Below are 23,408 nucleotides of genomic sequence, written 5' to 3' on the forward strand. Positions count from 1 at the left end.
GTGTTGCCAGATGGCTGTACTTAATGCATATGACATGAACATTTATGTCCTGGCATTCATTGTTCACTGGGAGTACTAAAGAAATGTGCAGTTTCGCTTTTCAAAATTCTATACAATTTTTTAAGACAAACAACAAGTTCAGTTTCTGAAATTAATGATCTCTTAACTTATCTGAAAGCTACTGTTACATCAATGTAGATGTTGCATATGCCATTCGTAAGCAAAGAAGATCTAGCTCTGCAAACAAGGATCCTATGTTGGAATGGCCAGATTAAGCCAGGGCCTTTGTGTTTAGAGAAGATGCAATGGTATTTTTGTGAGGGGGAAAAGTGTGCTTCTTAATCATAATGCTCATGTTTTTTATGTTAAGGCTTAATGTCAGCTCATTCAAAAACTCTCAGTATTCTCACATTTGGAAAATTTCAAATTCAATGTCTATTTGTCATGTGAAAACAACTGGAAAAGTGAATGGTGACAAAAGTGTAAGTGTTTTGACACACAGGTCTTGAAAGCCTGACAGCTTACAGTAAGAAGGAGAAATAAACTTACATGTTGAGGCAAAATGATGGCACTGGCACTATCTGAATGGGTGTAAGGCATCAAGGATTTGTTTGATTTAAGCTGCCAGATATTTCCACTCAAGAGGAAGCTGTGACACCCTTAGAAAGGGTTGCCATTAAGACTTCAGCTGTCTGAACGCAAACTAAATGTCTATTGGGCCAGGAACTACAATTCTATAGGAACCACAATTCCTATCCCTAGAAATATTTCATAAAATTGGCCCTTTGCCTCATCTTGTTAACTACAAGATGTATTCATTCATGTCATAGTTCAAGTTTCAGGGTTACAACACCTATTGGGAGATGTTGTTGGATTCCTGTTGACTCATGACAGGTGTGGCTTGTTTCTACCATAGGTAGAAGAGAGGCAAGTGACTGAACAGAATGAATGGTCTATGATGGAGCAATCTTGTGGGGAAATCGTAGGCCAAGGCTTTTGTTTTGCTTAACTCTTAATTCAATTAAGCCATGTCCCAAAAAAGGAGAGAATTTTAAACTAAATACAATACATCTGTGCAACTTGCTTATCTGTTTTTGTATGCTGTTGAGCTGTCCAAAGAAATTTTTATGGAGACTTAAAAATTACAATGTTGCTTAAGATTTGAGGTGGAACACCTCATTAAAGAACATGCCATAACAAATGAGTAATGCTTAAAAGATAAAGTTTTTCTAATGGGAATAAACATATAAGAAATAAGGGGCTCTAGGTCGAGGCCTCTATGCTCATACATAGACATGTTTAGTAAACACTGTGCATACATGGCTATATGTACAAGTTTACTAAAATTGTTATCCTGAAAGGAGTTAATGGCCTCCATCATGGTAGCTCTGGATCCAAGACCAATTGGAGAGCTTTTTGAAGCCAACAGGTGTGCCAGGATCATTTCAGGCTCAGTACAGTACAGTTAAGGATCTTAATTGTTTAAAAATACAGCTGAAGATTTGGGGGCTACTACTCAAGCCATTAGACTGCACAGGAGATCAGAGCTAGCACATGCCTCTGGGCTTACCTGGTTGCTGTTGCAGGGACTAGGTTATAGGATATCTGCTACAGGCTGTCTCAGGTGAGGAGCCAAGAAAAGCTGAATATGTAATTCTGAGAGGAAGCAGAGGGGTGGATCTTTGGGTGCAGAGTTTGCTGAACTGGCAGACTGGTGGATATGAACAAGGAAACTGTCTGTTGCTAACTTTTTCTGCTGTTTTTAGGGAAACTAGACTCTCTAAACCAGTGATTCTCAACCAGGGTGCTGGGCAGATAAGTTCAAGTTGGGCTTGTCCCTGCCTGGCTGTTCCCCACACCCACTGCCTGGCCCCTCTGCAGGAAGGTAAGCACTACATATATAAAGTAGATATTGAAATTGGGTGCCAGTCAGTTCACAACTTGTTAGGATGGGTGTCTCCAATGTGGAATACCTTTAATTTCAAAAAGGTTAAGAGCCACTGTTCTAAAATAAATGAGATAACAGCAAATATACTTGAATCATATAATCAATTTCTCTACCATGTAGGGCTTAGTTTTGTCTAGCCATTCAGGGAAAAGAACTAACTTTGTATCTTAGATGTGAAAAACAGGCAAGGTATAAAAGTTGTTAACTCTCTAAGGGAAGCCTGTGAGAGATGGTTGCAGTGGTGAAATTTTTTGCTTTTTCTGGATTTTCATTTTTTATCTTTCCTGTTTTGTGTCTCTCACTCTTTCACTATTGAAACAACTGTGTATAAAAATACCTTTTAAAAATAGTAATTGCTGTATGTACTATGCCAGCTATTTAAGTGGTGACAGTATTGCTTTGCTTTGGCTGGTACAGGATGGGACATCTAGGAAAGGCAGAGGTAGGAGTAATGTGGTTGGCGGAGAATGCAGAAACTAATTTTCACAGTGGATTTTAATAAGACAATACTAAGCTCTCTGCATTCAGAATTCATTTAGGGATTTAAATTCAACCTGAAACTGTAGAATCCTATAAAATTCCCTCTTATTTTCCTTCCCATCCTTCTCCACTCGACAGAGAAGAATTGTGGTGTCTTCAATTTGAGCCTGAGCAGAGCCCAGAGCACCGTGGTGCTTCTCTGTAGAGTTCAAATGGTTCAGTTCCCATCAGTTTCTCACTACTGCCACTGTGAGGAAACAGTTTACAGATGCAGTTCACAGAGCAAATTTTAAACACCAGCTATTCTCTCCCTCTTCCTTCCCCCGTTCCTTGTTGTTTGAATGGACGGTCTTATATCAACCTGTTTCTATGGTATTTACCATTATTAAAGAGATAATGAGGATGATTAGGATGAAAAGTTGTCCTCACCATCTCTTAATGTGATCATATGCTGTTTCTCAATGTTATACCTGAAGCTGACAAATATATTTAAGTTATGCAAATCTTAGAAGCTGTGCTGATATAAGTGAAGTTGGCAGAACAAGGCCTACACATACAAATTAAAATTCTGCTCTCATAAATGACTGTTACATACTGTAGCTTTCTTCTGGTGTTTTTTTTTTTTTTCTTGTTCCAAGTCTTTTTAAGGCTTTTTTACCTTTTTTTTCTCTGCAATCTTGATCTGAGATCAGGAAACTTGGCTTTTACCTTCTTGCATGTCACCAAAAATGTTTTAGTTCTTGATATGGTCACCATTGCTGGAAAGTCTAAACAATTCTGTCTTCAGTGTATTTATCCTCTCAAGTAGGGGATAACAGCATTTTTTTTTTTTTTTTTTTTTTTAAAGTAGCCATCTGCAAAATGGATTTAATCTCAATTTTCCCAAGAGCTGTATCCACAAAGGGACTTGGGCTCCTAATTTTGGCGCACATTTGGAATTTAAGCTAAAGTCTAAGAGTAATCCTCCAAGCCCCTGTCACCTCTGAGGTTTCTAAGTTTGTGTGGGGTATTTACCTAGTTCATTTCCAAAACTCTTCCTGTCTTTGAAGGGCAGCATGGGTACACCAAGTGCTCTGAAGGTTCCTGTTCTGTAGGTGTACTGAAGACATACCTAACATTCTGATGTGGTAAGAGGAGCAATAGGTATGAGATAGTGGTGCCTTCCTCTTATAAGATCTCTTGGTAATTTGAGTGCTCGCCCAAGATGGGAAGACCTCACTGCATCACCACTCAGGAAAGTACATCAACCACTTGTGTAAATGCTGTTCTGGGATGAAGGGATGTTCCACTCCTGTTGAAGCTGAGATACTTTGCATAAAGTAATTCAGGACTCACTAGGTCCAAGGAGAGATAGCATAAAAGCAAGTATGACTGTAGCCTGGTAATTAGGACACTCATCTGGGAGAGAAGAGATCTAGGTTCTGGTCCCTGCTCCAAAGAAAGTAAATGATTTTGGGATAAATAGTGCTTGGAGCAGGGATTATAACCCCAGTCTCCTCTTTTCCAGGTGAGTGTTCTAATCACTGTGTACCTGCCATCTGTAGACTAAAACATTAGAAAAGATGGATGTTAGCACCTCACAATCTGCTTGTGTCCTAAACATCACAGGTTAGTCCTTTACTTTGTGAAAGGTCAAATATAAGAGAGGGTTTGGGGGCTGTAAAAGGGCTGCCCTGTAGCAGTACAAGTTTGGTACTTAAGCCCTGGACGGAGGTAAAGTGACAAATATTCCCCTCACTTTTTCTCTTGGCTCACTTATGGCTGCTACCTCTTGTGGATCCCATTCTGAGCTGCTTCATGCTTAGTATAGGGGTTTTCATCACCTGACATAGAACTGTGCATCTCACTGTTGGAGCCAGGTGCCTAAAAATTAGACCGTGTGATGTTGACCATCATAATACACATGTGGTTTTCAACCTGCAGTTGATCATCTGACCCATCTGCAGTGGTGAGTGCAGGGCAGACAGGCCAGGATGTGTGGGCAGTGGGGCTAGATCCAGCAGCAGCCAGAAAGAGCTTGCCACCACCCATGGCTGCTGGGAAGCAGAGTCCTTCCGTCATGCCACCCCAGCTCTACTATGTGCCCAGGGGTGGCAGGACCAACCACAAGGGAGCAGAAGCCAGGTATCACTTGACTTCAAAATCACCAAGTGATTATATTAGCAAAATGAGTTTTTAATATACAGTGGAGATACCCAGTGTCACATTTCTAACTTTTTTTGCAGCAGTAGCAGCAGCCCTGTTCTAAATAGAAAGCTAATTAATATCAAAGCTCATTTTTTGTTAACCTTTGCAAGCCAAAATAAAAATAAAGTAATTTTCCTCAAACTTTTTAAAGCTTATGGCAGATAAACTTGAGAAACTTCACTCATAAAAAAAATAATATTGTGAAGTTAAGCATGTAAACAAGGGAGTATGATAGAAACTGAATAGTCTTAGCTATAGTAGTTATTATCATCCATCATGTAAGGGTAGCTTATTTCCTTGAGATTGACGAGTTAGGAGAAGCTGGCTTGCCTACATTCCTTCAACCTGACCTACTCACTAGCCTCCATGTCCCATGCAAATGTTCCATTTCTTCTATAAGCAATAGAACATTTGACATATAAAATGAATAACTATTCCTATATTTTTTAAGCTTAAAATATTGTTTCGGCTCAGTTTCTAAGAAGTAATTTAGCATATTCCTAAATCAAGGTACTGCTTTAAATCCCACTGGTCTTGCCTCCTTGTAAGATGTGCAAGACATCACAAGGAAAACTTTAATCCTGTGTTCAAATGTAATGTCTATGTTTATTAAACAGCACTAATGTGTGATCCGAAAAGGAAATCGGATCAACTCTACTCATTTTCAAATTACTTAACCAAACTCTGAGTGTGTATTGCCTCCTGGTAAATGCTTATCAAAACATACCGAGTTTGTTTTAATCTCTATACAGAGGCACTACTTTGACCTGCTGTTACAGGCAAATGTGCAAGGCAGTCACTTGCTTAACGAATAGGCAGACAGTAAGACATGGTGGCACCTTTGAAACTGAGGGGAGATGCGAGCCTTCCTAGGTAACAAACTACTTTGGATTCTATGAATACTTAAGAAATAAAGTTAGTGATCACAACCTGGATGTAGAAGGCAATAGGCACAGAAACATTGAAAATACAAATAGAACAACCACTTGTAATCGTTGTGACAGAAGAAATTGATCTGCACATCAGCAGCTTAAGAGTTAAGTGATTTGGTAAAATCACTGTATTAAGAGTAATGGGATTCACCTTTAAATGAACTCTGATGTGATCTCTGATACCCACCCAGTTGGAAGCAAATTATTGCTTTTGTATGGGCACAGTTAAGCAATCACAAAGACTAAGGACAGATTAAGGAGTGTTAGGGGGAGATTAAATTGATTCAAAATGACTGCCTGGTATCAGGCAAGTCAGGATGTGGGGGGCTAACCAAGAGATTGGGGGTCCACTAGGGAATGTGGGGGGGGCAGGCACAACCTATGGGTGGCTGGGGGGGGGCAGACATGACCTTTTGAGGAGTAGAAATAGCAGGCATGATACATGGGTGTGGTGGGGGAGCAGGTGTGACCCACAGGTAGGATGGGGTGGGATCTCCCAGCAAACCTGTCCCTCCCCCCAACTGGGACTTAACTTGCTCAGCTCCATGAGGCAAGCTCTGATTTTTAAAAAACAAAAACAAAAAAACCCAGCTACACCTGGATTCATAGATTAGTGGATTGTAAGGCTGGAAGGGACCTTGGAAGATGATTAGGTCCAGCCCCATGCACCAGGCAGGAAAGACAGGTGGGGTCAGGTGACCCCAGCAAGATGACTTTCCAGTCTCCTCTTGAAGATTTCCAGGGTAGGAGATTGCACCACCTCTGGAGGGAGCTTATTCCACAGTTTGGACATCCTGACTGTGAAGAAGTTTTGCCTAATGTTGATCCTGAATTGGTCTTCTAGGAGTTTGTGGCCATTACAGTTGCTCACTGAGCCCTTGATGTATTCCCTTAGTGTAGCCGTAAGCTGCTACCAGGTCCCCTCCGAGGCTTCTTTTCCTCAGGCTGAAGACTCCCAGATCCCTCAGTGTTTCCTCATATGGTTTGCCTTTTAAGACTGATCATACGAGTGGCTCTATTAGACTCTCTCAAGCTTGTCCACATCCTTGTTAAGGTGTGGTGCCCAGAACTGGACGCAGTACTCCAGCTGCGGTCTCAGCAGCGCTGAGTAGAGCGGAAGAGTCACCTCCTTGATTTTGCTGGAGACGCGCTGATTGATGCATGCCAGAGTATTATTCGCCCTGCTGGTTACAGCATTGCACTGCCGGCTCCTATTCATACTGTAGTCTACCGCCAGGTCCCTTTCACTAGTGGAGCTAGTCAGTGTGGTGCCGCCAAGCCTGTAGGTGGGTTGGGGGTTGCTTGTCCTGAGGCGAAGCACCTTACACTTCTCAATGTTGAACTTCATCAGGTTCCAAACTGCCCAACTTGCAGCCTGTCTAGGTCCGCCTATAACTGTAGCCTATCTTCAAGCATGACCATGCTTCTCCATAACTTGGTGTTGTCCAGAAACTTGGCCAATGAGCTGTTCGCTCCCTCATCCAAATCACTGAAGATGTCGAAAAGTACGAAACCAAGCACCAACCCCTGTGTGACACTGCTGCCCACTTCTTGCCAAGATGATGCAGATCCATTCATTAGGACTGCGGGTCCTACCCTGCAGCCAGCTTTATATCCACCTAATTGTCTTGCAGTTAAGCCCACTATCTTCCAATTTTCTCATGAGAACATTGTGGGATACCAGATCAAAAGCTTTTTGGAAGTCAAGGTATACAATATCCACCAATTCTCTCTTATCCAGCTGGTGAGTCACCTGATTGTAAAAGGAGATGAGGTTTTTTAGACAAGACCTGTCTGCAGTGAAGCCATTCATTCAGAATCCTACCTTCTGCAACCCTATCGCACGTAGACTCCTTAATGAATTTTTCCAGGATTTTCCCTGGGATGGAAGTTAGGCTCCTTGGCCCATAGGTACCTGGGTCCTCCCTCCTCCCCTTCTTGAAGATGGGCACAACATTGGAGTGGCTTGTGGGATCGGGGTTGAGAGGGCTGGCTGAGGGAGAAACAAAAAATAAACTAGGATGGGGAAGGGGAGTGTGTGTGAAAAGAGCAGCCCTGGGACTGGGACCAGTAGCTGGGTTTTCCCGCCCCCAGGACTGCGGAGGAGAAGCAGACAGATGTTCCATGCTCTATTTGACTTGAATCGAATGAGTCTGATACCACATAAACCAGTCTATCTTAAAGCAGGTTCTGCAGTTTTTAAATCTGGATCTATGTGGAAGCAACTTCTGTTCTGTTACAGGTTTAGATTGATTGCCAGTCACTGAGACCAGGTCTGTAAGTGTAAAGTTGGCACCAGTTTAAATCAGACAGCCATCTTGAACCTGATTTAACCTCTCAAAATGTCTGTATTTAACCAAAAACACAGGTATTGCCTTCATTCATAATGTTCTGTGTTTTTGACCCAAGCTTTGTCTAAATATGTATTGGTACTTTGGAAAACTCTGACAAATGCATGTTACACCAGGGAGAGAAGTGGCTGTCTGCTCTGTCAGAAGGAAAACTACCTTTTTAGCAGGGAGCACTGGGAGATTCTCCTGTCCATTTGTGAGAAATTATGCATGGCTTTTTTTTTTTTGTGCTCTCCTGTGCAAAGCAGGATTAACCTGATTTTAAGTGTGACACTTTTCCTAGTCATTACAAAGAGCCGTTGGTTGCTTCATAAATAAAGGGAGGAAGTATTTAGTATCTTCTAGACTTGTTTCATGCCAATGTGTGACTGGGAAATTAGGGCACTGGAAAGGATTCAAAACAATCGGTTCAAAAATGTGTTTTAAATTACTGAGACATAATGAGATCTGAAAGGTCTGTCACATGCTTCCTGTTAACTGATGGCTATGGATTCCATCAATCTTTCCTGTGAACTGATTCAAGTCAAATGAGGACAGCTTGTTTTTGAGACAAAAGGAGGTAAATTAAGCTCTCTTGTTTTTTATTATTTGTATTACTATAGTGCCTAGGAGCACACTATGGACTAGGATCCCATTGAGCTAAGTGCTTTAAGGAAATGTGGTAGACTTCTGTGCCCCAAACCACTTGGAATCAAAGTATAAGATACTTGGCAGAGTACAAGGAAACAGGGAGACACTCTGGCTAAAGACATTAAAAAAGCCTGAGCCTGAATCGATTCAATCTTTGCAGGCTAGTCTAACCTGGCTAGGGTAAATCAGTTTGTAACCATATAGACATCCCCTTTGGACTGAAAAAATGCAGCCACGTGCCTACTAGGGCTGTGCAAAACTTCGGTCCCTGATTTGATTCAGTGGCCAATTCTCCGAGTCCAAATCAAATCAGGAGACCCTTTAATCTCTATAAATCAACTTGGAGTCGGAGAGATTCAGTGATTTGAACATAAACACCGCCTTTAAAAGTTTTTTTTTCTACATACCTCGAGGCAGCAGGCGGCTCATGAATGCTGTAATGGTGGGGCAGATGGAGCATCCCACAGGAGCACAGGGGAGCAACCCAGCATGCTTGGCAGCAGACCCAGAACCACTTCCGGTCCACTTCCAGGCCCACCGGAAGGCATACGAGGGGGGGGGGGGCCCCCCCCCATACCCTGCCCAACTCACCAACTGGTGCCTCCTGGGTCTGGGAGGGCACCTGGGGTCTCCCCGTGGCCAAATGCCAAGCCAGGGGAGCACAGAGTCCCCCTGCACAGTCCCTGGTGAACCCGAAGTACTTCTAGTCCACTTCCAGGTTTGCTGCCGAGCACATGGAGGAACCCCATCCGCTCCTGTGGGATGCTCCATCCGCCCCAGTATCACAGAATTTACAAGCCATGCCTGGTACCTTGAGGTATGTAGAAAAATGTTTAAAGCTGTGTCTATGGCCAAATCACTGATTTTTCTCTGAATTGGCATTGAATCTTCAGGTCTCAATTTGGGCAAATTGAATCGGGGACAGTGATCCAAGTCAACGAATTGAATCGCTGTCCCCGATTTGACTCTGAATTGAATATGGCTCACTTCACACGGCCGCCTACAGTGGCTCAGGCTTGAAGCTGGGGGGCCCCTAGAGCAGCCCTCCCTTCCCTTCTAGGGCTGAGGTGAGGGAGGCATGGCCAGGCTCTGGTAGGATGGTCTTGATATTGGAGCATTTATCGGCTCTATTATCAGCATTTAGCACCCCAGCAGAAAAGTCTTACTCATTAATTCAAGCTCTTCTTAAACAAAGGAAGGAATACAGGAACATTACCAGCTGACCTGTTGATTAACTCCAAAAAGCCCTAAGCCAACACTGTCCTATCTGCCTTACACAGACACCTCTCAGCATTAGCTAGCATAACACATACTGGCTATAGTCCATGATGTGGGAGAGGAAAGGAAGGAATCCCTGCTTAAGTAGCAAGTGGGGGGGAGGAGAGGGAGACATGGGGAAGCCGGCAGACCCCACTGTCTGCCTGAGCTGCAGCTAGGGAACAGAGGGGAGGAGCCAGCCCTGCTGCGGAGCAGAGAGCCCCCCCAGCCCACAGAGCATGCTGGGATTTTGGGGGTATCTGATTTCACTTAAACCAGGTTTATCTCAAACTGGTTTCGGCCATTTTCAGACTGGTTTATGTGCACTGAACATCTGTTCTGTTACAGGTTTACATCAGTTTCTGTTCACTTAAAACTGTTTGTGTAATGTCTGTCTCTAATTTCTCGGTCAGCATGATAGCCATGCTCCTAGTATGCTAGCAGTTGTCTTCCTTATGATTGCTTGTACTCCTGTGGGACTCTCAACATACAGTATTGTATTGGTCATTTTTAAACTAGTCCAATTAATCTGTTTGCCAGTTCATACTTCATAGAGATGAGTTTATCCATTCTGTGATCCATTAGGTGTGTAGTAACCCCTCATTTATTGAGACTGGATACAAAGAAAAACTTCTCTACCCTGGAGATCTTCTAAGGGAGACTGGACACACGGACCTTGCTGGGATTATTTGACATGATCTTACAAGGTCCCTTCCAGCCCCAAACTTCTGTGAATCTGTGAGAAGAGATCTTTTGTCAGCACTTCTGGCTTATTTTAAATTCCCCCCAGTTGTTTTAAAATATATGGTGCTGTGGGTATTTTAAAGCTGCGCTTGGTTAATTTCTAGCAAGCTGTTATCACCTGTCACTTTATATTACAGCATGCTGTGAGGAATTGCATCATGCAATATTAAATTCCCAGTGCTTTGGAATAAAACAGTCTGGTACAGTGGAAAGCATTCAGCTCACTGAGGCACAGTAGCAGAATGCAGGAGCTGAGACTCCAAAGAAAATACCTTTTTGAGGCATTATATTCTTAAAAATATATGACCAAAAGTAATAAAAGCCATTTGCATCTGATCGTGTCAACAACTTTCTGCCATAACCTTTCCTTTGAGTCCGACAAATTAACTGTTGTGGGACAGTGCAGTGTGGTGAAATGGAGATAATATAAGGCTACAATACATCTCTCTAGGCTACTGTACCTTGTGTGTTCTGCTGTTCTTCTCTCACTGTTATTCCATTTCCCCTTGAGTTTCTCATTCTTCTTTGTCTCTCCTTCCTTGTCTTCCTATTCCTTTTCCCAGTTCCTTTACTTTACTTTCTTTCATCAAAATGTTGTTGAATATTTATTTCTAGAAATAATGTTGTTAACAAGCATTGATTATAGTCAAAGTTCTTTGAGGAAATCTGATATCTCTTGTTAGACCAACTAAAATATCTGGAAAAATTCTTCTTGGCAAGCTTTTGGACACAAACACCCTTCATCAGGTTGGTTGATTTATAGTCAAATATGTGAGTGTGTAACTTCACCAAATGTTGAACTTTGAACATTCCTGCCTCAAAGATTTCAAAATTCTGTGGGGGGTTTGTGTTTTGGTGTGCGGGCGGTATTGTTTCCTTTTCTCTTCTTCACCCCTTTTCCCATTTGGCTGAATTCCTATATCCTTACCAGTATACAGTGTAACTCCGTGCTTTGAGGCAGGTAGCTTTCAGCACAGGTCTCCTCAAAGTATCAGCAGCAGGCTATCTAGCAGAAGTCTGAAAGCACAAATGGGAAAGATTGGGATTTTTGACTCATACAATTTATAAAAGGATCTTCTTAGAGTGCACTGTCAATGTTTTCCATGTTGGTTTTTGTTATTCTGCAGCATATTGTATCAGTCAGCCAACAGTCTTGCTTTTATCTTCTGAAAAGGAAATGCAATACATTCTTTAGAAGCCCTCCGAGTGGATCTTAACTTTCCATGTACATTATTCTTTAGTTTCAAGAAAAAAATAGTTGTACAATAATCGTCCTTAAGCTGTCCTTGATACTTTTCAGTATTTGATCAACGTTCTCTTTATATATAGGACCATATAATATAGGAAATGCTGCACAAGCTTAGGTCATTTTATGTAGCCCCAAAAAGTAAAACAGGAGAGCTTTTGGTTTTGGAGCAGCCACTGCCTGATAGTGTAGCATTACTGAGTAGGTGATCCTTCAGTTCATATTTCTTTGTAAAAGTGGACTGTAGCCAGGAAGGTCATCGTTAGGTAATGCAATCCTCACGAATTTGTTGTGCTTGCCCTTGCTCAAAAAAGGCATGGCAAAACAAGTGACAGCAATGTACCTTTGTTATGAATAAACCCTGAATGCAGCCCTGTGGAAGAGACCTGATAGATTTACTTTTATGCAAGAGGAACATCTGATTGTTGTGCAGATGTACCAGACACTGTGCCACTGTTAACTTAGCTGAATTAGGTTATTGTTATGAAGGGCTTCTCCTCCTGCTTCATTTTTAGAACCGTCATGGCCATTACACTGCTGCATACCCTAGGCAGACAAAGACTGTTCATTAATTTTTTTTTCCATTTCCTTACTAAGCTAAACTCTGTCATGTTTTCTCTTTTTAGTATCAAATTGCTGCAAGGAATAGTTCAGTCCGACAACCAGGGAAGGTGCTTGGATGCTCAAAGTAAGTACTGTGTGTGTGTGCCTTCATGTGAAGATGTGTGTACAATACAAAATGTACAGTACATTGTGAATGATGAAAAAGTAATTGGAGATTGTCTTTAGATTTGATTGATTTAAAAAATGTAAACATTTACCAAAGCAACTGTTCAGTTGCATTTGGCATGTCAGTTCTTACTTACATTTCTCTGCATCAAGAGTGACCATAAAATGAATAGTTAAAAAACAGGATCTGGTGCCTCTGATAGCTCTATAATCAAGCAGTGCATATTGAGACAATGGGTTTGGAGCAATCACTGCTTCCAGAAGTGTTTTGGGGGGTTTTTGGGCAGGGGGAGGTTAAAAGCTCTGACATCTTGAGAAGAAGCCTGAAGAAAACTTGGCTGAGAGCAGCAATGAAGAGGAGGAAAGCCAGAGGTAAAGGATTAATCTTTTCTCACTTCCATCTTCTTTCTTTGTTCCCCAGTTTCTCCTTTTTCTCACTTTCTCCACTATTTTGTTTTAATGTTAGCAGCTATAATGGTTTTAAAAAAAATGTTTTCTTCCTAACTTTTAACCAGAGGAAAAAGAGCTGACTTAAGTGCTACTCTGAATGGTTAATGCATGTCAGATATATTTTCAGTAAGTCTGTTGGATGTCTAATCTATCTAGCCTCCAATGTGCCATGCTGTAAATTGAATGATAAGAGTTGCCTGTAGGAGCAGCTGAGAACAGAGATAACTGTTACAATTAGTGGTAGGTCCACAAGGTGGCAATGTTTAGAAAGACTTTGGAAATGATGGGCCCTGAACACTAGGGTGGCTCGGGGTTGTTTTTGATAAAGGAAGCATTGTCATTAATTGTCATCTCTTTTGGATCATTTTAAAATTGTATTTTATCCAGTATCTATCTTGTTACACAGTCTAAATTCAAAGCTTATTTCCCCCTGCACACATGGTATTGGAATATATAATGTTCTTATTTTAAAAGAAAATAAATAAATAACCTATGGTCTCGTTTTTGACAATATAATGCATGCTATTCACATGCGTCTTCTCTCAGCAACATACAAAGGGTACAGCTTGCTTTGTGAGATTTGTCGTAGATCAGAAGTTATATTATGGTGTGTAGCTAGCCACATACATAGATAGAGTATATTAAAAACACACAATATAATAGGTCTCTGCACAGAAGAACTTTCGGTTTAGAACTTGTAAACCACCCTTGTAAACTATTGACCAATAGTTTACTAGCTAGTGCGTGAAAAAGTCAGCTACACTTTCTAAATCCTGGCTTTGGGGCATATAGGATCTCAGGTGGTTTTTGTTTTCCCTGTTGTGCTTTACACATGTTTTACAGGTGCTTCACGGTGAAACTAGGAAACCAATTCAAATGTTGACTATGGGTTTCTTAAATCTTGAAATTTATCTTGGATGTGTTTTGGGTTTTTTATTTTTTTTATTTTATTTTTTAAAGGGTTACAATTGCAAAATAGTAGGAGTAGACATGAGAGGTGATGGGAGTATCCTCCAGGAACATTATTAGAGGATTGGAAATGGTTGAAACAATCCTAGCTGCTGTGCACTTGGTTTTACTAGCACTCTCAAATAGATGCAAAACAGCAGGAAATCTGAAGATAGGCTACTATAAAGACAGCAAAGATATTGCCTACTTTATAAATGACTGCTTGGTGATTGTCTACTGCCTAATGAGACTTATCTGAGATGTACAGATTTCCTGGAGTGAGTAGTCCCACCCTTTGAGAAACAGACAGCTTTCCCTTTGGGGTTTCTGCCTACTGTGTAGTCTTTCCTCCTGAAATCCCCTGAATATTGTAGCATACTGTATCTAAATGAAGGGTCCAGCCATCAGGCTTTTAATACCAAAGTTTCGTTCAAATGCTGTAGAGTTATCTGAGCTCTTATTACAGCATCAATCCATGGTTTACCTATAAAATATACAGTTGTATTTTGACATACGTTTGTGTTCTTCCATGACAGATGAACATATTGTTCTAGTTCAACAGTGATAGTAATACAGCTAGCCACATAGTAAGGGAAGCTGAAATTTTCATGTAGTTCTAGTGTTGTACACATTCAGGGACAGTGTATCACATGTTTAAAAAAAATTGCTTGTTCATTGAACTTGTAATGTGTCAAGTATAAGGCATTCTAAGAAATGTTTTTGAATGCAACTGAGTATATATCACAAACTATTTCTGCCCCCCAAGTTGCCTATAATTATTCAGTTTTTTGGTTAGGAATACAGGCTAGCAAAAGCATAAAAGTGTAAATTGGAAAAAATTGAGTTTGTCCAGCAAAGAAGCACAGTAGAACATCAGTAACAAGTAGTTTTGCCTGCCTTTACTAAATCTTAAAATTTAATCTGTACATTATTAGAAGCTTTCTTTTTCGCTCTACAGTTCTTATACAAAAAGCTTTGGGTATGGGTTACTTGAAAATAGGAAGAGTTGGGGAACAGTTCTGTTTTATGGGGGGCGGTTTCCAAAGGAAAGAAAATAAAGGTTTCTTCAGCTTTTAAAATGCACCAGACATCCTTTCACCCTTTTATATTTTAATTCTTATTTCCATGTACTAGTCTTTCATGGTTTAAAAAAAAATTGGTACAACTTGATATCCTGTTGGGTCATTCTACACTTTCATTACTAGGAAGGTAGAGGAGCGTTTTGTGGGGGAGGGAGCCAATAGAATGCAAAAAGCGCTTTAATCTTATGGCACAGTTCACTGTTTTAATCACATTTTCATCCTGTGGAAGCCAACTTGGGGTTCCCAACCAGTCAGTACAGGGCACTTCCATAAGTCACAACTACAGAGAAAATGGTTTTCTGGTCCATTTTGATTTAACATGGGAAAGAAATGTAATAGGGATCTAAATTTTGAACCTAGAGGACAAAGTTAACTTAAATGGAAAGTCTGTTTATGGCTTTGTGTTCACCAGTACTTTTTCCCTGCTTAAGTTAGTAATTGAATATCCTTTTATGGTCTTGTCTAAAAATATTCTGAACTTTAGGGTGACTTTTTTCCCCCTTTAGTCTTAATACCAGGAATTATCCCACAGGCCTTCACCAAAGTAGCTTATTTACAAGTTTAATATAGTTCTTAATAAAGAAAAGATTCATAGTTTTGCTTAAAGTTTATGGTGACAATCTGTTCAAATGGTCAGGTTATCAATAATATTAATTCAGTTTCACAGCTATTAGAAGAAAACGTGGAATTTGCATTACTTTGCAATATTATCAGCATGCTTTCTAACATTATGAGAAAAATATACTCGCATGTGACTCTGGGTTTGCATTTGAAAGATAGACTTCATTCAACGCAGCTATTTTAACCCTCAGTAAAATGACCTGTTGTAGATTTCAGATTTTTTGCTACATTGTAGTTATTGAACACCTCATAAAAATGTCCTTAAACAAAAGATCATACCATGATGCAATGTTCTGACCAACTTATACATTTTGTCCAGTTTTGATTTGCTACCGTATATAAAAGATGAAAGGGGTAGAAGTGGAGACTTCTATTGCCAGACATCTTAAGCAATGGTAAATTACTCTCACTGCCAGGGAAAGAATTTGTAGCTGTTTGTATTTTTGTAAAATGTTTTTGGTCTGTTTGAAACATTTAAGGCCTGACAAGGAACACTCCATGTTCTACAGAAACAAGCTTTTGTGTGGGTTTTTTTTGCTTTAATGTACTACTTAAAGTTGTGAAGATAACCTTTTCACTGTGATCAGAATGGAAATCAATGCAGTGCAGATGTCGTGAGTCCAAAGACAGTGTTAAGCAGGAATGAGAACTATAACCTACCCCCATTAATTTTACTGAAGTGTTTTACTTAAGAAGTTGTAAGAGGTTGGGAATAAAATGGCTAGTGGGAGTCATTGCAAGGAATTAAATTCAGATGAAGGAAATGAGGAGGAATATAAAGACAGGAAAGATAGTAATGAATGAAAAGAGAATAGGAAAGAGAGAAGCAAAGGCTGAGGTGTGGTTCTAAAAATGGTACTGTTGTATGGGATGAAGTATTGAACAAATAAAGAATATGAATGCCTAACAGCTTGGTGCTTCAGTCACGAGTGAATCACTTGGCATTCTCTGTGGGGAAAGTTCAGTACTTCAGAATGGTTTCAGAATAACCAGTGCAAGGAGTCAGAGCTGCCTAAATTTGGCATGGACAAAGTGACAACTTTTACTCAGTCTGGCCCCTGAAAGTGCTCTACAGCCATGACCAAATGGAAGTGCGTGGCTGCAGAGTGCCTTAAAAGGGCCTAATCCCATGAAAATCTGAACCTTCTCTTCATGAAGGTTCAAATGAAGATGCTCTAAAATGGAGCACCTTCAGTAACTTGTGTCTGCATGCAGAGCTGGGCTGACTGCAGCTTGGCCCTGCTGATGTGCTGTCTTCAGAATGGGAGGTGGGGGGGGGAAGGGAGCAGAGGAAGTTTGGTTTGTGGGTTCCTCAGCAGAATTCAAGATTCATAAGACCAGAAAAAGTGCTATTGGGAACATGATCTGGAACCAGTTACCTGGGAGTGGGAGCCCTGGGTTCTGCTTCCTGCCCTAGTACTGTAAAGTAAATCAGTTTAACAACTCTGATACTAATTTGGCACTGCATCAAATGATTTACTTAAATCCGTGTCTGTTCTATTTTCTTTGTCTGGAAACTAATTTGTCGTATCAGGATAGTCTAGAACAGTCAACCTTTGATCAAATCATGTTGGGTTTTTTAAAATCCATTTTTACTCTCTCTTTCCTCCCTGCCTTCAGTTATTCTTTCCTACTAAATTTGTTCCATATCCTTCATACTGTTTGGGTCATACTCCTTGAGGACTGTAGCTGCCCAAATTAACCTTCTTAATATAGGTTTTATATTTGCTGTCTTGGGATTCCTAATTTGCTACCGGACCTTAATACTCCAATTCAGCTTTCCAAAAGATTTTTCCTTTTCCTCATATGTGGAAATTTCCCATCTTCCATACACCTATTTAGTTGTCCTGCCTTGCTTTCTGTTCAGCATCATCACCCTTATTGAAAACTGAGACAAAGGTATTCATTTAAATGTTGAGCCATATCTAAATTGTCTTTAATCTCAACCCCATTCTTGCATAAAATTCTTGCTTATTCTTTTCTTGCTCTATCTTTATTTATATGGCTGAAGAATCTTCCATTTTAATTTCCTTTCCAAGGTTTAACACAGCTTGACTTTTGGCAGTTCTCACTTTATTACTACACTACCTGACCTTTACAACATAGTTTCCTTTGCTTTTCCATTCTTTGTGGGCTTTTTGCTTAATCCTAATATGCTTTTCAAGGTGGTTATTCATCCTGTCACAGGGAATCTTCTGTACAAGTTTTTTCCCCTGGCTTGAAATACGTATTCCAGATTTTTTTTTTTTAAACTCTCAACTGACTTGAAATTTCAAGAAATTTCTTTTTTTCCACTTGCCCTTTTTCAAATTTCAAGCCTCTAATTCACTCACTTTTTTAAATTCATTTTTGGTTTAGCTGTCCATTTAACTTCAACTAAAACTTGACTAAATAATGCATAGGAACTGTCTAGGGTAGCAGTTCCCAAACTTTTTCTAGTTGTTACCTTGCCATAAGTCTTTATGCAACCCGCAACAGCACCAAGCAGTTTGTATACCTGTGATTAATATGCTGTGGGGGACTTAATCACATCATGGCTGTTCTGCAGTAATTGTCATTACCCCACAACCATAACGAACAGAAGAGCTCACCCCAAATGAGAGGGCTAAATTTAGGTTTTCTTCCCTGTGGGGTAATTGCAGGCACCAAATAGTCACCACAGAGCAACTGAAGTGGAGTTAAGTCCCCACCTCCCTCTTAACTGCAGCCACACAGTTTAATTGCAAGGATGGGGGACTTCGGGTCTCTCTGGATGTTATACCTAATCTGGAAATTTTGGTTTAAGTGATAGCGTGAATGCTAAGTATTTAACTGCCTCAGGTAGCTGAATAGAGAGAGATTAGCCATGTTAGTCAGAAGGCAAGGTAGGGTAATGCCTTGGCTAAGCACAGATGGTTAAAAAGCCCAAGGCTGAATTGATTCAGTCATTGCAGATTACTCTAAGCTTCAAAGATTGAACCAATAGGCAAATAAACAGACATTCACTTTTGAATCAGGAAATGTAACCACATGCCTGCAGTGGCCCACACCAGAAGCTGGGGGACATTAGAAAATGGCTCTCTGGCATGTAGCCAGCATGGGCTGTGTGTTTGCTTTCTCTTCCTGCTGCCCCTGAGATCTCTAGGATTTGCAGTCCAGAATTACAGCAACAGGACCCTGCAGGGTTGCTCATCACTTCTTCTTTCTGCTTCCAGGTACCTCTGGAATTTGTAATCCACAGTTGTAGCCAGCAGTAAGTAAACCAGCAAGGCAGGGCAGCTTTGTACTTGGGGGCAGGGGGGAGGTGAATTTAACCCCCACCCTGGCCCCAGACTCCAGCCAGTGTTTGCCTGGGGGCAGGCAGTGGGTCAGTGAGCCAGCCCTCACTGCCTCAGCTAGGGAGCAGAGGGGAGGTGCCAGCCCTGCTCTCTGGAACAAACAGCACAGCCTGTCCCAAGCTGCGAAATCATGCTGAGATGCTTGAATCAGGATGGGTTCTGGAACACAAGTTTCATAAACCGGCTTGATCTAAATCAGTTGAGTCTGATACTAGGTGCAACCAGGTTTATTTTAAATCAGTTTCAACCATTTTGAAACTGGTTTATGTGCACTGAACATTGGTTCTGTTACAAGTATGGTGACCATACATTTGGGTTTTCACAGGCATGTCCTCGAGTTTTGGCTCCCTGTGTTGTCTGGGTGGGTTTTTAAAATAAGAGCAAATGTCTGGGTTTTTTACTGTTCCCTCTGCTCTCCCAGGCTGGCTGCTAGGGACTGGGAGCAGCGGGTAATGTGATTGGCTGTTGGGGGTCATGTGCTCCCTGTGTGGGCCCCAGCAAGCCAGGTAAAGAGACTGTGTGTGCATGTTGCTGGGAGGAGAGGAGGCAGTAGTTTACAGGTTGGGGGTGAGGGGCACCAGCAGGGCTAGGGGTCAGGGGGCTCTGGGTTGGGAGTGAGGGGGGGCTGGCAGGGCTGGGGGAGCAGGGGCTTAGGAATGAGGGGCATAGGCAGGGTATGGGCATATCACTGCCCCTCCCACCCAGGTGTCCTCTCTTTTGCTGCTGGAAATACGGTAACCTTACTAGTTTTAAATAGGTTTCTGATTACTTAAACTGGTTTATGTGTAACTTCTGTCCCCAGCCCTTAAAGACTTTAAACCAGTTAAGTGTTTAAGGTGCTATGCTACCTTGCCTTCTACCAGACAACTGAATATTAATGTCAAATAGCATAGTCAAGCATTTATAGGATTTGCCTTAAAATTGACATTAAATATAAGTTGCATGAAAAGAGAGTTTAATTTTCTTATTTTGATTATTGTTTAACTTTAGCGGCTAGGGACAGAAGTTACACATACCAGTTTAAGTCATCAGAAACTGATTTTTAAACCTGTACCAGAACAGAAGTTCAGTGCACATAAATGAGTTTAAAAGTGGCTGAAACTGATTTAAGATAAACCTAGTTAAATATAGTATCAAACGTAAATGACTTGGGTCAAACCGGTTTATGAAACTCTTTTTTGTCCCAGACTCCTTCCTAGTTCAAGTTTTTTAAATCTCAGTCCCCTAGCATGCTTTCCAGCCCTGGGCTTGGCTGGGCTGTGCTGTCTGCTCCAGCAAAGAAGGGTTGTGTGAGGGGAGGGACTGCCCACTCCCCCTGCTGGCAAACCCCAGCTGGGGGCTGGGGCCAGGGAGTGGGTTTAATCCCCCCATCCTTCCCTGGTTAAACTGCCCTTCCCCTGAGCACAGAGCTGTCCTGCCCTGCTAAACTTACTAAAAGTTACTGCTGGGTTTGACTGTGAACTACAAATCCCAGAGGCACCTGGAAGCAGGAAGAGTGAGTGATGAGCAACCCTACAGAGTCCTTCTGTGATTCTGAACTGTGAATCCCAGAGACCCTGGAGGCAAGAAGAAGACAACACACAGCCCACGCTGGCTACATACCCGAGAGCTGTACTCTAGCACCCCCTGGCTTTTGACCTGAGCCACTGCAGGCATATGGCTGGCTACATTCTTAAATCAAAAGTGATTGTATGTCCAGTTATTTCTCAGTTTTAATCTCTGCATCTTAAATTAACCTGCAAAGACTGAATCAATTTAGCCTCGGGCTCAACTGTCTGTACTTAGCCTAAGCATATGCTTCAGCTAACAAGTTTTCTCTCCAACTGTGAGGTCTAGAAGCTACTTTTTTAGTAAATAAAATGCTAAATCATTTCAGGAGCTGTGATGGCAAGAAAATCATTGTATCATGACTTAATAAAACTTCAAGTGCTGGTAACACTGAGTACATTAGGTAGATGTAACTGATTTCTTATTTAATGTTAACAATAGCTGCTGCCTTCCTCGTAAGATGCTGTGAATGATAATGACCTTCAGCCTTCCTAGAGGGTTATTCTGTCACTAATAAAATGCATAAGCCACTATTTTCTGGGCTACAAATCTATTACAATGGATCCATAGATGGTGTGTAAAGGCAAGATCAGCGGGTAGATTTGCAGTCATTTAAATCCACTTGGTGACTCTGAAAACCCCCTTCTAGAAGGCTATATTAAATCTAATAGTCATCTGGTGCATGTAAATATCTTTTTTTTGCTGCATATAAAGGCTTACTATAGTGAGGAACTGATAACGGCCCTTAACTTACATTACAAAATAGTTTTATTGGAGTCCCATCCACTTCCAGGAGGTTTGAATTTGACTAATAATTAATCATTGGACTAGAGTATGCAGGGTCAAAGTATGTGCAAGAGTATAAAAAAAAAACTTGTATTACATCATGGCTTAAGAGAGACTATTGTATAACTAATGGCTATGTACATATAGACAAAGTTAAGGCTGTGTGTTCAACCTTTGCTTCCACACTTCCAGACTTCATTTCATAACAAAGACATTATTTTTGTTGTTTTTGTTGTATTTAGCACAAGATTACTTATATAATAATTCTCTTTAAATCTTAAAGCCTGTGTTTGACAAGTGGGTCATTGTTTAATGGAAGCAAGTAAATCCAGCTGTTTATCTCTTCAGTAAGATGCTCCTGACTTCATAATGAAGAGGTTTCCATTTTTAATGGAGTTCTGTTTTTTAGGTGCACAGCTTTATATTGGATTTCTTTTGCAGCCTATGAGTTAATATATTATTTACTGTAGAATATTTGCATGACCTTTCTGTTCATATCACTGTGTGTCTACATGTGCATTAAGGCACTTTTTTCTAATGTGCATTAAATTTATTACCTCCAATGTGAGGTACTAAATAAATGCACATTAGAAAAATGTGTTAGTAGCTTAATGTGTACTTGCTTATTGTACTGCAGATTTAGCATAATTGCTTGGGTTTTTTTACAAGGCACTTTAATGCACAGTAAAATAGGCCACTGTGCGTTAAAGTGCACATGTAGATGCACCCATTTGCTGTTTGGTGTTAATTCTTCTGTTGCCTTCTACAAATTTTACTTTAGCGATCAAATTTGGATGTGTGTGTTGTTTTTTGGGGGGTTTTGTCCACTTGCTTTATTAGGCTGCATATATTTGTGATGAACGTTGCACATCTTTTTATTCCTCACCTTTTAATATATTTGTTTGAGTCTTGCCAACAGACATGAATTACCTGCTTCTTTAATTCCTTTCCCTTACCCCCAGGTATATGCTTGGGCAAGGGCATATCCAACTAAATAGGAATTTCAGGAACGCAGCAAGCTTGTGCTAGATCATTAGTAAGTGTAGGTTTTGGTAATGTGTGTGTATAAAACAGTAAATAAATCTCTAACTTCACATAAACTGTGACCGAGGCTTTTTTCCCTCAATCCTGCAGTCAGGATGTAAATTTCCTAACATCCTCTAAAATCTTTTTATTTTGTGGCTTTGCTACATTGAACATAAAGTATGAACATAAGTGTAACTTTCTTTTTTTTTCTGTTCATATTAAACTTTCTAGTAACAGTTTTTTCAAATGCACAAGCCTCATTATTTGTGTGCAAAAGGAAGGCATTGTCTTCATAAATAGATGATGGGGGAACCAAAATATTATGTAGCTTACTTGAAGGTAAGTCCACACAATTGCCCAAGGCAAGCAAGGATGTGAACTTACAGTGCTGCAACTGTTCTGGGGAAACTGGTTGGGTGTATATTCTCTTACCCTGGGGTAAATGCAAAATAGCTTACCTAGTTTTCACTGAAGGACAGTTGTCATACAATGACACGCATGAATGCCTTGAGTAACAACATTTGGAAAATAAGCAGTCTGTCTACAAAAACTTCATACATTCCTCTGTGTTGTTGCTTACATATGCTTTCATGCATTTATAATCTAACCTACTAGAGAAAGCTGTACTAAGCCAGAGGGTAGGTGATTTTGATGTCTGTTGGCAAGTGTCATACATGGCCTATGGTTAATCAGTGGTAAATCCAAGGTACCCTTCACTCTTGCTTAGTGAAGAGTGTAACTATTTAGTATCCAGAGCTGAAACAGACTGGTAAATAACCAGCAGCAAGCTAAAAATGTACTTTAAAATGACCTAATTGTAAAGAACTAGACATGTAAGCTATAGCAAGTTTGAAATACGTATGTACAAATAAATGCCTGAGAGGTGGAAGTATCCATGATAAAGCCCCCCATCTACATCTAGTACAATAAAGTAGTTCTGTATAAGTGAATGAAATGTTCCATGGAGCTCTCCGTAAGTTAGTATTTTGTTAAACTATCAAAAGGAACTAAGTATAATTTACTGAAAGTCCATTTTGATAAGTGTGTCTTATCCTTTTGGTATTTTTATATGGCTATTTCATTGTTGAAATGGCACTTTTGGTACAGAACCAAAAGTTTATAAGAC

General features: G+C 40.6%; 1 protein-coding gene across 3 annotated transcripts in view; it reads left to right on the plus strand.

The window, feature by feature from the left end:
* Positions 1-23,408, plus strand: part of MAPRE2 (microtubule associated protein RP/EB family member 2) — a 138,033-nt gene that overhangs the window by 18,717 nt on the left and 95,908 nt on the right. For all 3 annotated transcript variants that reach the window (XM_090039927.1, XM_090039924.1, XM_090039926.1), the window contains exon 2: positions 12,402-12,463. Coding sequence is in view for 1 of the 3 variants with exons in the window: in XM_090039924.1 (XP_089896050.1) it covers positions 12,402-12,463 (62 nt within the window). In the remaining 2 variants the exon portion in view is untranslated. The remainder of the gene's footprint in view (positions 1-12,401; positions 12,464-23,408) is intronic.

Source organism: Crocodylus siamensis, chromosome 3 (assembly GCF_052110815.1).
Source record: "Crocodylus siamensis isolate JL-2025a chromosome 3, ASM5211081v1, whole genome shotgun sequence".
Taxonomy (NCBI): Eukaryota; Metazoa; Chordata; order Crocodylia; family Crocodylidae; genus Crocodylus; species Crocodylus siamensis.